The 13,721-nt window shown below is 43.2% G+C and overlaps 1 protein-coding gene across 8 annotated transcripts in view; it reads left to right on the forward strand.

Moving 5' to 3' along the window:
• The window catches only part of NTM (neurotrimin), a 948,891-nt gene extending 935,549 nt beyond the window's left edge, over positions 1-13,342 (forward strand). For 6 of the 8 annotated variants that reach the window (XM_045483496.1, XM_045483497.1, XM_045483502.1 and 3 more), the window contains 2 exons: positions 1,858-1,890; positions 6,898-13,342. In XM_045483496.1, coding sequence (XP_045339452.1) covers positions 1,858-1,890; positions 6,898-6,998 — 134 coding nt within the window. In that variant the 3' untranslated portion in view covers positions 6,999-13,342. The remainder of the gene's footprint in view (positions 1-1,857; positions 1,891-6,897) is intronic. The other 2 variants (XM_045483498.1, XM_045483501.1) reach the window with 1 other exon arrangement.
• Positions 13,343-13,721: the final 379 nt, after the last annotated feature.

The following is a 13,721-nucleotide window of genomic DNA, read 5'->3' on the forward strand; positions in this document are numbered from 1 at the left end:
GTGGTGAGATGTAAGGTGGACAGAAGGACATTCCAGTTAATTAGACAATTTGAAGTGGTCACTGAAGAGTATTGTTCTCATTCAAGTAGTGTGTGTTGGAGTTCAGGAGAAAGAATAGCTGGATGGTAACAAGCTAAAGTTGTTTACAGATGCTTTTACCTTACATAAAATCACAACAGGTATCTAGAGCTCTGCGGAAACTTATACTTTTAGTTCACTTCTCTTTCCATGTTCTGGCAAGCCAAACTACCAAGTAGAACCCTTCCCTGTGTCCTTCCTACAGGAGTGTTTAAACCAGCACCCCATAAGTCAGTGGCTGCCCTCCCTCAAGTGTACCGTACATCTGCACTGCTTGTGGTTTGGGGATGAAGGCCTATGACTACTTTTTCCCTCCATGAGTTTCTCTTCGTCCTCCATCCTGCCAGTCACCCTTCTTCTTGGTACAGAGAAACTCTAGTCAGTGGTACCTGAGTGAGACATTTTGGGAAAATAACTCCACATTGGCTTTGGGGTGGGTCTCTAGGCCCCAACAATCACTCCAAGAGACTGTCCTTGCTAAATGCACAATGAGGCTTTTCTTTACCATCGTGATGTGACAGATCTTCTGTGAATCATACCTTTGTTCTCTGATCATGGATCATCCCTTACTTTTTTTTAGAGTGGCTTCCCAAGGTTGCCAAGGTCCACTTAGTTCAAGAGGGATATCATATCTCGGGCACCCTAAAGAATAGATAGCTTGAATGCATACATATCTATTCATCTGATTTTGGTTAAATATTTTAGTTGAGTTTAGGTTAAGTTATATCCAGGTTGCCTTTCCTTCTATATGCAAGGACCTTTGCACAGAGAGCAGTATCACCTTGATGCAAAGAATTTAATGCATTTTTTTTAATTTTCAGATTTATTGATGTATAGCTGGCAAATAAAATTATGAAATATTTAAAATGTAAATCACTGATCTGCATACACATTGTGAAAGGATCTTCCATCCTCTTTGCATCTAGGCTGAACTATTGCAGACACCTAGTTAAAGAGGCAAGTAAAATGTTAGAGATTGGACCACTTTCTGACGACTCAGGACATCTGCTATTAGCAGGAAAGTCTCTATGGATGGTTCTGAAGGCCTGCAGCTGGTGAAATGTGGGTCTTTTGTAGTCTAATCATCAAAGAAGAGCTGGCATCCCAGTAAATTTCCACAGGCAGGTCTTACTTAGCAAGTGTAAGTGTAGCAACATAGGTGTGGGTCTTATTGCCTGAGATTGTCCCTCTGGACCAGCTTGCTATATAGTCTGACTCATCAAGGGAAGTCAGGTATCACAGGTATGAGCTCCTGTAGCACAGTTTTTGTAAAATGTGCAGATAAGTGCCAAAGTTTTACATCTCAAGGTAGCATGGGCACCTACCTTCAGATTTTATAATATAATCCATTTGTATCAGCCAATTTTATACTTGAGGCCTACAGACTTTAACTAGGGGATAGTCCAGTGACCAAAGAAAGAAAATTGTTGTACAAAGAAGTATTATTGGCTTGGGGCCTCAGGCTCCAGCGTGTACCAAGCTTCCTGCTATGATCAGATGGGTGTGTTGGTTCTCTTTGGATTAATGAGCCAATCTGACCCTCAGTCATATCCTTCCCCATCCCCCCACTCAACCTTATGGCAACTGACTTCCCAACAAAAAAGAGAGGTGCACATACAAGAGCTGGACTGTGGTCAAGACAGCAAGAGGCAAGTGCAGAACGGTTGGGGAAGGCCCTGGGCTGGGAGAACCAGCTCCTTCCCAGAACCATCAGAGGACAAAGCAAGTGACTCTGACTGCTTTCTACCTTAACAGTGGCTTGTTTTTAATTTCTTTTAGAAGTGAAAACTACAGCTCTGACCCCTTGGAAAGGTTGGTATATTTATTTCCAGGCACCTGCTTGCTGCCTGGGTGGGGATGGGTATCCAAAACTCTTCACTTTCTTCCAACATGCCTTCTCTTCTGAGCTAACCCCACAAGCAGCCCAGTGGGAGTCCTCCCTGACCTTGGGCCATGTCTGTGCCAATCTAGATTAACCTGTCTCCAAGGATATGCCATTCGCCCTGAGTAGCTTCCACTTGCAGACCTCTAACTGCTGTTTGCTGGCAGCACTAATGAGCACCTGCCAGGGCCCAGAATAGCTCCATGTCTTGGCTGCTCCAGACCAGACCAGCCTCTCCTCACAAGCAGATGCTCTAATGTGATGACCTTCTTAGACCTTGGCCTTGCATGCTATCCTTTACTTACCCTGTTCTCTCTTTCTTTCTTTCTAACTTGGAGCTGGAAGGGAAAGTGGGGGAGGGAGGGGAAACTGGAAGGAAGGGGGAGGTTCTTCGGTGAGTCACTTGGCCACAAATAAAACACATCTTATTTGAGGCTTTCCTTCCCACTAGATGTCTTTGATGGTTAAATTGATGTTCATCACAGTTCTCTGGGACCCCAACTGTCCTGGTGATTAGTCTCTTTAGGCTTTCACAGCTCTCTAGTGAAATAAAAGCAATAAAGGCATCTGAGGCAGAATGGAGGCGTGGCTGGATGATGAACAGAGGCCTCATCTGTGTGGCCCATGTCACCAGGCTAATGGACTGAGTTGCTGCTCTGTCTGGCACAGGCTCTGAGAGGGCCTTGCTCCAGGATGCTGTGATCCACACCTGCCTAGACAAAACACTCTCATTTCATGGAATTCTTTCATGTGCTGGCAAGTGTGGGAAACCATGTGTGGGTCCCACCTTACCCAGTACCGATGTGGGACAGGCCCTGTGGCCTCATTTTCTCTCCTTTCTTCATTCTTGGAAGATGTGTGAGTTACACAAAGTGACAGCCCCAAGTTGGTGGAAAGAAAATTGTATTTGGAGACAGAAGTCAAGGGAGTTAAGCTCTCTGAGGTTAAGTGTCCACATATGAAAGCACAGAGAATAATCCTCATTTCATACCTGAGTGCTTTTAAGGGTCTGGGACACCTTTCCAACTGTAAGAATTCTTCCCGGAATCCTAATAGATATGGTTTTACTTCTACGTATACTTGCCCTCAACCATAGGAACTTTGAGAGACTTTTATTGGAAATAGTTAGAAAAAGAGGGAAAGGATGTTTGGAAGAGAGAAATTGAGATGGAAAAAAAGGTAGAGAATTTTTTGTTTTGTTTTGATTCAGTTGGTCTGCTTTTTTGTCTCAGTAAAATTTTAAGAGAAAGGAAAACACAGAGACAGAGTAAATGTGAACACATCAGTATGCATCAAAATGTTCTGGTTTCTTCTTTCTTTTAAAAAACATTTGTTAAATACCTGCCATGGGCCCAGTTAGACACAGACCCTACCCTTTCTTAAGAAACTTTATAGCACAGCAGAGGAAATTCATGTTAGGCAAATAAAGAGAATTATAACACAGATAGTATGTATTTTGATAGTGTGATACATATGGTGCTGTGGAAGAAAACAGGAGCAAGTCAAGGAAGTCTGCCTGGAGGAGGTAAATGGGGATCAGAACAGAATCTGGAACAATGAGTGGCAGTCATTTGGGTAGAGAGCACATCAGGCATAGAGGCAGAGGGTATGTGAGGATGGAAAGGAAAGAGAATGTGGTTCACACACACTCGCTTACGTGACCATGAGTATGTGTAGTGTCTGTGTGCTTGTGTTGCATGGAGTGGGGAGTGGTGGCAGGGAGTGAGGAGAAACAAAGGAACATGTGTCAGGAAAAGAGGCTGAGGAGGCAGATAGCAAGCAGACTCTGAAATGTAGGGAGTGTTATACCAAGCAGTTGGGAAGTTTCATGAAGGCTGTAAGAATCACATAGATTAGTGTCATGATGAGTGTGGAATCATAGAAACACTGCTCTGGAATTAGCATAAAGAATAAACTGAAGGGGTCAAGGCCACAGGTGGCAAGGCACAGTCTGTGAATTTCTATGGATTGGAGGATTGCAGCTGTCCTCTTTGGGAGGATGACTGGAATACCCTCATCTCGATGCTTCTCCAGGGTCTACTCCTGTTTCTTCCTCCTTATGACCAGTTTTGTCCAGGTCAGATTTCCCGGATGTGCCCAAGAGAAGGATGGGGGTGCTGGCGAGGGGAGAAAGTATGTGGAAAAGGAGGAGGCAGGCTGGATATGGCCCCACACAGTGAGTGACGGTCCCCTGTGGGCCTGGGACAGGAGAGAAGCAGAGAGACCCTGTGTGTTGGGCAGGGAAACAAATGCAGGCAAGAGGAGGAGGCTCTGATGCACTTGGTGGCCTTTTCCTTTCTTCTATGGTAAGAGTTTTTTGACACAACAGGTCAGGACCTCTCTCTGCTGGCACTCTGTGGTGCTTCCCAGCAGGCAGCAGAGCCACAAAGGAACTCTGAGGGGTTTAGCAATGAAGCAGAGCACATGGTGCCCAGAGAGCATACCTGCAGAGGCATCAGCCATTGTGAGGTGTCTTGGGGATGGTTTGCCGGCTCACAGCCCCTCCCTGCAGTGCTGCAGAGGCCCTGGCTGCAAACACGGTTTTCTGACTTTTCTTACATGGTAAGGAAGCAGGTTCCTGCTGGGCTTTCTGCCTGGCTCGTGGCATTAATTCTCCACTTTCCTCCCTGGAGAATCCCACTAGCTGGGTGGCCCCAAAAGAAGAGAATGCAGGTGAGAATCCCAGAGACACTAAATTCAGATACCTGGCATTTATTCCCTTTTACTTTACCACAGGGCATCTTCTGAGCCATGGCCAGGGCTGGGAGTATGGTGGGAATGTGCTGGGGTGAATGGGGGAGTGGGCTGCAAAGCTGTGTGTGTAAGTGTTGAGGAGAACAAAAGACATGCAAGAGAAAGAGAGTCATGCACCAACAGATGTGTGCCTGGCCAGGAGCATGGTGTGCCAGGCACATAGAACACACTTAGAATCACCATGCATGGCACAGGGGGAAGATGGAATGCAGCCAAGAGGACTTCCCAGCTTAAACTCAGAACCCAGATACACAAAGACCTACTGGCCTGCTGGCTTCAGAAACAACCTTTGTGGCTTAGCGTCAGCTTCAGTAACAGGCAGGGGTCTTAATGTGAAGAATCTTGGAGTGGCCCAGAGCAGCAGGGCTTCTTCACTGGAGAGAGAGGCAACCTCATCCTAGAAGGCAGGGGGAGTGGCTTCTCTCCTGGGGTTCCAAAGAATGCTGTATAAATAACACAATGATTGAATATGAAGAAATGAGTCCTGGTGGTGGTTTACATAGAAACACAAGAGTTACATTTTACAAGACAGAGCCAATTAGTGATCATTGGTAAATGATAAGCATTTCTGAAATTGAAGTGTAAGTGATAGCAGCGTAATAGGAATGCTCCTTTGTCATCTGTATCCACCATGGGCTGCAAGAAGGAAGGCATTCCATGGCAGATGCCTTTAGTTTTGTGTTGCCCAGAAGTTCACTTCCCAGCCAGTGGAGAACAGAATACCTGTGTTTTGTGCTTCTTATCATGAGAACTTGCGCTGCCTGGCCTTGGGAATATTGGGAGCCAGGCATCACAGATACATGAGATTGGAAGACCTGATACATTCAAATTCATGACCATCTATTTAACCACTGCCCCAGAATCAGAGTTTTGTCCCAAAGGTCTAAAACATAAAATTGTATGGGCAGTGGTCCCAGGCCAGGGCTTCAAGGATGTGATGGAATCATCCCATATGAAATCAAGAAAGCTTGATTTGATGCTGAACCGCATTAGCCAAAAGTATCTCTGATGCTTAGCACCCAAGTCAAGCAGGCAGGTCCTGGCTTTGTTTCTTGACCACAATGGGGAGGTGGCCTTAGGGGGGATACTGGCTTTAAATACTTCCATTAAATTCAATGCAACAAAGCATGCCAGAGCAGGTGTAGCCTGAGAAGGTTCTCTGCTGCAGTAGGTACCTAACTCATCTGGGCCTCCACCCTTGTGTGTACTGTTCATGAATCATGGCCCCATTTTTTATGGGCATTCTTGGCCAGAAATCTGATGTTTCAAATGACAGGCAAACTGCTGGGAAATTTCATGCACCTCATAGTTTTCTTGCCTCCAACATTTGTCCCCATCTCCCAGAGTATCTGCATGCAGGCCAGGTGGAGCTGTGTCTCTCAGGGAAGTATGCCATCCATTTCCAACCCACAAACATGCACGGTGGTAGGCTCTGCATCCCAATTTCCACATAAGCCTTCTCTCACTTCCATGTTCACAGCAGAAGGCCACCTGTATTTTTACTTGATCCCACTTCGATGTGCAGCAGGCTGATTTTGGCCTTTCAGGCACATGATACTTGAGTTAGGTCTGCTATTACCTTGTCCAGATAGGGAAGAGGCCAAGTGTTCCAGGCAGAAGCCCAGTGCCCAGTCCTGCGATAGAGTGATTGACAGAACAGGCACCAAACCCAATGTGGCAGCAGCAGGGAGACAGATTGCTGTGTCCAACAGGTCCTTCCCAGCACAACAGGTTGAACAGCTGGAGAGCTATGTAAATGGTTAAGGCACAGGCTGATTGGTCAGTTGATGATGCAGATGATACAAAGGTTTCACTTCCTTGACTCCATGTAGAATATTAAATAATCTGCCACCTTCTTGAACTTGACCCTGAGCCTTGTCCTTAGCATATTACAACATGAGAGAGGATTAGTGGCCACCAGCACACTTTAACCTGATCCTCATGTTCTCTCTTTGCAAATGAAGGCTCCCTCTTATACAGCGTGCATCCATGGGATCCAAGCTGTAAATGGTTATTTCTAATGCAGCCACTCCTCCACCCCTACACACACATATGGCACTGGAACATCAAATGTCCCCGTTACAGGGATGCCTCATCAGAGGCAAGGCCTAATGACAGCACATAGGGTGACAGATGTTCCATCTTAGACCAGGCAGCCCATGACGAGTCTGTTCTCTCCACAGGCCCAGGCGCAGTCAGTGAAGTGAACAACGGGACATCGAGGAGGGCAGGCTGCATCTGGCTGCTACCTCTTCTGGTCTTGCACCTACTCCTCAAGTTTTGATGTGAATGCCACTTCCCCCGCTGGGGAGAAGCTGCCGCCGCCACCACCACCAACCCAACAGCAACTGGCAACTCCGACAGCAGCAAGAGCATCCCCGTTTCTTATGAGATCTAATCCAACAAAATTCAGAGAAACAGAGCCTAATGGGACACAAATTCGAGGGAGGGGAACAAAGAATAATTTTGGGAAAACACATTTCAAAGGGAAATTGAAAATCGCCTTGCAGGTCTTGCAGATCAATACGCACAGCTGAGTTTTCTTCCTTTGCTCAAACGAAAGAATGTGCACCCTGCTCTGGACCCACCCGCAGCTGCATCATGACCTGTTTGTTACCAGGGTGGGCAGGGCTCAGCCACTCCGCCCACTGACGCACCCCAAGCAAGGAAAATTCTGGAGTCGGCTATTCCCAATTCCATACAGACGTACGCAGAAGGAGTCGTGCGGACCCAGATGTGCCCCTGTGGCCCCGTTCATAGACTGTGCCACTGTTGTGTGTGTTACAAAATGCAAAATTAAAGAAAAAAAAATAAAAAGGAGACTAAACAAGACAGCCTGACAGCTACAACAATCCCACAATCAACAGTCACAAAAAAAAAAAATTGTTACACTTTTTTTGTTTGTTTGTTTTCATTTTACTACATGGACATCATGGATAATAAGGGATTCTGGTTCATTATTAATTTTATTAATTATATTTTCTGATATGAGTCTAGAATTTAGTGCAAAAACAAGACAAGACTAAAAACATACACATATGAAAGGTGAAGAGAAGTATGTTTGTTAAACATTAAAAATAGTGTACTTCTAAACTAGGTTTACAACTGGTGGACCACCAGGCATTAACCACCTGGTGAGGATATGTCAAATCCACCAAAAAAAAAAAAAAAAACCCACATACGATTTAACCAACATCTCCACCAGCGCTACAGATTTCTCCTTATTCTGGCATTTAATGCAGAAAATACTATGCTTCTACATGCTGTTTAGAAATGGAAGGATGATCCACACTGTATCTTGAGTTTGTTGGCTATGCTTCTTTTGATGACATATATTATACAGTATATATATACATATATTTTTTTTGTTAGAGTTCTAGCCATTTTATTTCTCAGCAGGGTCCTTTCTCAGACATTACTGCATGCTGTATATGGCGTTAGCTGTGTGTTGATCTTCTAAAAGATGATAGAGTTTACTGGTAATTGTGTAATCAGCTCCTGCCTTTTTATTTCCTTGGTTATTTACACGTCAGAGACATTTATAAAAAGTGAAAAGAGAAAATGAAAACAAAAACAAAACAAAGCACTAATACTAGGCGCAGCATCTTTTCCAGGTGTGGCTCTTGGAGGCCCGGGCCTTGATGGGAGGCCTGGCTTCTCTGTCCTGTCTTAGGGCGTAAACAGCAAGCAACTGAACCAACCACACAGTCAGTAACCACTTGCTTTAGCCCATTGTGGGAAATCTCTGATGCCTTTGTTACTACTGGAGAATTGAATCCTCTTGGTTCGTTTTATTTAATTTCCCACCTTTGTGTGCGTGTGTATGAAAGAGAAGAAAATGCAGTTTTTAGATAACTTTTTTTCCTCCCCTGAAGTCTGGGAACCAGAGAGGCCTCGGGGAGGGGTCCTGGATGTGATGAGGGAAAGTGGGATTGGGGACTAGGGGAGGGGGGGTTGTCTCTGACTTGACATTAAAAAGTGTTCCATGTCCCTCTTCACCTGGTGTGGTAACTCATTCTCAAGCGGGGTAGGGTGGGGGTGAGGGGCCAGAGAGCCCACCTGGCTCGGGAGTGAAGAAGATGGAGGGAAATGGACATCTGAATCAGACTAATGGTCTTTAGCTCCCTCCTTGGGTGGAATGGGTTCTTTTCTGTAGAAGTGCTCTGATGACAGGTTCTGGAAACCACCTTCATCCTCCTAACAGAAGCGAAGGAGGGCTGGGTCTCATGACCTCCAATGCCTTCAAAAAGGTTCTGGCCGAGGTTTGTGGCATCCTGCTCATGTCCAAACACCTCATCTCATAAGCTGGGCAAAATGTCAAGCCCAGTTCAGGGAAGGCTATTATGTGTGATTGTTTCTGTGAGACAGCGTAGCACAGCTATCACAAAAAGAAGAAAGAAAAAACAAAAACAAAACAAAACAAAACAAAAAAACAGAAAGCTTAAAACATTGTGGGTTAGTAATATATATTTCCAAATTCTACCAACCAGTGTTTGGGGGAGTCTCTTCCCTTCACAAACCTTGCCTCTGGTCACAAATTAAGAGAAAAGGTAGATTTTAATCCAAAATCGTAGTCACATAATTCTAATCTGTTCGGATTGATTCTGGGAATTAAGTAAGCAGCTGAAGATTCACTGAGAGGCAGAAATAACGTCAGAGCCAAAACATTCAGGAATTACCGTACTTGGGTCCTCGGGGGTCAATTCTACCTGAGAGGAATAGGCAATGTTTAGAAAGGAATAGTTTCATTTCTGGCTGTTACTAGCACAATTGAGAAAATACTGTTGACTTCAGGTCTGTCTGTGTGTCCTTCTGACCTTCCACCCTCATCACCACGTGCCAGGTATACCCACTTTCTTCCCAGCAGCATGATCTGGAGCAGTCTGGCCAAACCTCACAGATGTTGGCTGCATTGCAGCCATCCCCTCCCATATGTCCCAGAACTACTAAAGGCATGGGATTTGGGTCTCCTTAGACTGAAAGTGGATGGGTGAGATTTTTTCAGCTCTCCCTTGCCTGACACTACTATAGACACTGGTGAGAGAATTTGCATGCAGATCATGGTTCACAGGATTAAAGTGAACACTGGTAATTCCCATATTGCTAAACTTGAGCCCAGAACACATCTGAATAAAATGTACCAAGGCATCTGCAAGTAAACACTTCCCAGAATTTGCTTGGATGTGAGAGTACTGTGACACATGATCTCCATTTGAATCAGATCTTTCTCTTTCATACTTACCAAGCATGCTTCAGATCACTGCTTTGCCACCCTCCCATGAGGACTACTCAGTCACGACCAACACTATAAAGTAATATTGATGAGGAAGACTTAAATTTACCTATCTGTGAATTTGTAGCCCTCCTCATCTTGTGGTTCATTAGAGCTCTGATTATTAAAGAGCACGTGCCTTGTAGAAGCTGCTTTGGCATGACTGATAGGTTCAGCAGATAGGAGAACCACCCCATTCTGCTGCAAGGGGGAGTTTCTCTCATCTTCCCTGATCTGCTAAATTTCAGTCTTTAATAGGAGCATCTATTTGCTCACAAGAAAGGGCCTTTAACCAGATTTAGAGTTCCAATCCAGGAGGACATGACTTTGATTAGGACCTTATAGGGACAATCTCAGGCCTATCTCTTCTCAGGAAAAGGAGGTTGGCTAGAGAGTTCTTATTCATTAGAATGAAGAAAAGCATCCTGAAGAGTGTCTGAAGTTAGCTTTCTTGGTACAGGTACTGATGGAAGACCATTACTACAGGCTGGCCTAGATTTCAAGTGTACCAGAATCCTTGGGACTAAAGTCAATGTCACACTTTAGGATTCACCCATCACCCTAACTTTGGGATGTCTTTTGGGAGAACCATGCTTTAAGTCTGGCAGGTTTTATCCCATAACAATCTCTCATGTGTTTAGGGGGCATGGTGGTGGAGAATATTCTAGCCCTACCCACTCCAAGCAAACTCTTGAAGAACTCCATTCATCTTCTTTCAACAGAATATCTGTACATTTCTATCCACACAGATGTTCAATGGCTCACGAATTATACTTAGGTACAAAATGTTTCTACACAGTAGGATCAGATGTCTAACCTGAAGCATTCAATACTTGTCCAAGGACTGCCTTGTGATTATTGGAACTTGCAGATCTGGAGCTATAATTACAGTAGATTATCCCCAAATGTTTGCTTTTGTTGCTGTGGATGGTGATAATGATGGTGATGATGAATGATAGGTATTGTTCTTTAAGCTGCAGATAAGTTAGCAAATGAATTAATACTAAAATATGATTGAAATTTAACACAGTTCACTAGCCCAACCTATCTTTATTGTCTATTTCTGTCACACCAGTCAATCACAGAAATATCCCTTTAATGTGTGCACTTGATATAAAACATGTAAAATCTGGGATCAGTAAAACATCTACAATTTTTTTAATATTTCCAATGGTAAAATTTTGAGGTACTTCTCATGAGAGGAGAAAAATCTATCCAAAAGAGATATGTGACAGAGTAGATGGTCCCTGCTAATGATGAGCCTACACACCCTGGTGCTTCTATGGCCAAATGTATATGCACATGCCAGTCATTTATTCTTCATCAGATAAGCAACTTGAAAGAACTGTCAGTAGTGGTATCTGAGAGAGGCACTAAATAATACCTCTTTCCAGTATTTTTTTTTTTAATTTAAACCAAATCCCAAAACTAATTTGGTTCACAACCTGCTCACTGGGATTTGATTGTATGGTTAGCGTCTCCTTTGTCACTACAAACTGCTCAGTCAGGTAACTTTAAAGCCTCAGCTCTTACCTCTCTCTGTTTTTAATTCAGACACTATCTCCATGAGTGTCCAACTCTATCTTTCTCCCAGGCAATAAATGCAAATTAATATCCCCATGATTTGTGAGTAACTGAGATCTCTCTGAGTCTTTGCATCTTCCTTCTAACTGTCCCTTATAACTTCATATCTCTCTCCCATCTTGTGACTAGATGGGATCTCTCTCCACATTATGTGACTAGAACAACATGGCTTTCTGTAGAAAAGACTTTCCAATTCCTGAGCTCAAGACATAATCACTTCTTATAATTTATGTCTAATGCATGTTGGTGTATTATTTTTTTTATGAAGGGGGTTTAGTTTGGCTTTCATTTTCTGAATGTTGATCTTACCCCCATGCAAACTTCCATATAACTTAAACATTGCTTCTGGCATATTAAAGTACATGAATTTATTTCTATACTTCAGGGATCATTATTAGCCTTATTTGAAAATGAATTATACCTCTGGCAGAATACATATGTGTGATTAAAACTTCCTAGAAACATATGTTGGCAATGGCCATAGCATTTACCTGGTTTCCAGTGACTCTGATTTTAGAAGTTCTAAATATCAGTACAGCACTTTGGATACAGAACCAAACTGTTGACCAGTAGAATTAAGAAATAGTCCAGATTCTATTACTAGCAAGTTGGGTTCTTCTTATGTTTTACATAAGACATTATTGATGGAAGATTAATAATCATTTTCTATCTTTAAAATTCAATCTTGTAATTTCAGATTCTATAAGATTTCTACAAGAAAAACTTGGGAAAGCTGTGTTTTTGATAAATGGCAATGGAAGGTGTGGATCAGGGTGAGTTCCAGAGCTGATGCATTGTCTTTGTTCCAGAATGGCTTATAAGAAGGGGACATGCATGATCAAAGCTGCCATTTCTGCAGATTTTTGGAATGACTCCTTAAGGAGAATTTTAGGGATGACCACTGCAGCACCTGGAAAGGAGTGTTATCTACTGAAAGACAATGGCTTTTTCTGGAACAGAAAATGATGTCATCCCCAAGCTGCTGTTCAATTTTGCTCTCTATATGACACAAATAAAACAAGAGAATAAGTTGCCATACAACTAAAAGTCTAGGGAAGTCAAAGATATTGGAGATATGCAAAATACTCAGATTTCTCTCTAGGAATGTGTGTGTGCATGCTTGTATGTGTATGCACATGCACATCTATGTGGGGAAGTATTTACTGTAATTATTAAATTACTTAATCCTTCAAAATAGATGGCACCTGTTATTCCCAAATTCATCTTTAAAATAATAAGAGAGAGTAATGAAAAGAGAGGTCTCCAGATAAGATTTTTAATAATTATATCACATCATTCTGGTAAGTGCTCTGCTCAAGGGTCCAGAAGTATTTGTGCGGGTCTCATATGACATATGTGCATTGTTGGTCCAATTCTAAGTTCACTTAATGCCCCTCACTTTTCATGATGCTCCTAGACTCTATGTTTCATTTTTACCTCCTCTGGGAAGAGCATGAGGCTGTAAGAGGCAGTGGGCAAAGACTTGACTGAGCTTGGTGTTCGAATCTTCCTGGTCCCTGATCCCTTTTTCCAAATGTTTGTCCCTGGCTACTACTGTCTTAAGCTTTAGTTTCTTCTGAAGGTTCATTTGCAAAGTTGATGAAAGGTTTAGGTGGAGCCATCAAGCCATATCTCCTGTATCAATGAACTGCAAAGGGGATAAGAGCCCAAAGCATAGAGGACACACATGAGTGAGGACTCCTTGTCTTCTTTTGGAAGGAGAAGGTAGAAAAAGAAGGGAAATGAAAATAAATACCATGTCACCAGTTTGAGCCAGTGCCCTGTCATTCTTTTCACTCCTGCCCACAATTCTCATTTGTACTTGACCAGTTGGAAAGGAAGACAGCAAAGAAATAAGATGTACTGTAATAGATGCTATCTATTAAATACAACATTATTTTCTCTAAGTGTCCATCTTAGAGTTTAATGAACAAGAAAAATGAAAATAAAATGATAGAGAAGAAATTCAAAAGGTATAACTCATTCCTGAGCCTGTATGTGTGCAGAGGTCTAAATATGCATATGCAAATGTGTTCTGTAGTGCCAAAAGTAAGTTCTTAGAGGGTAAGGCAAAGTCCTGCCTCTTTCCTAATCAGCCACTGGGAGCACCATTCCTAGATGGCTCTTGGCAAAATACAATCAGATTTCATT

This window comes from Leopardus geoffroyi, chromosome D1 (genome assembly GCF_018350155.1).
Source record: "Leopardus geoffroyi isolate Oge1 chromosome D1, O.geoffroyi_Oge1_pat1.0, whole genome shotgun sequence".
Classification (NCBI taxonomy): Eukaryota; Metazoa; Chordata; class Mammalia; order Carnivora; family Felidae; genus Leopardus; species Leopardus geoffroyi.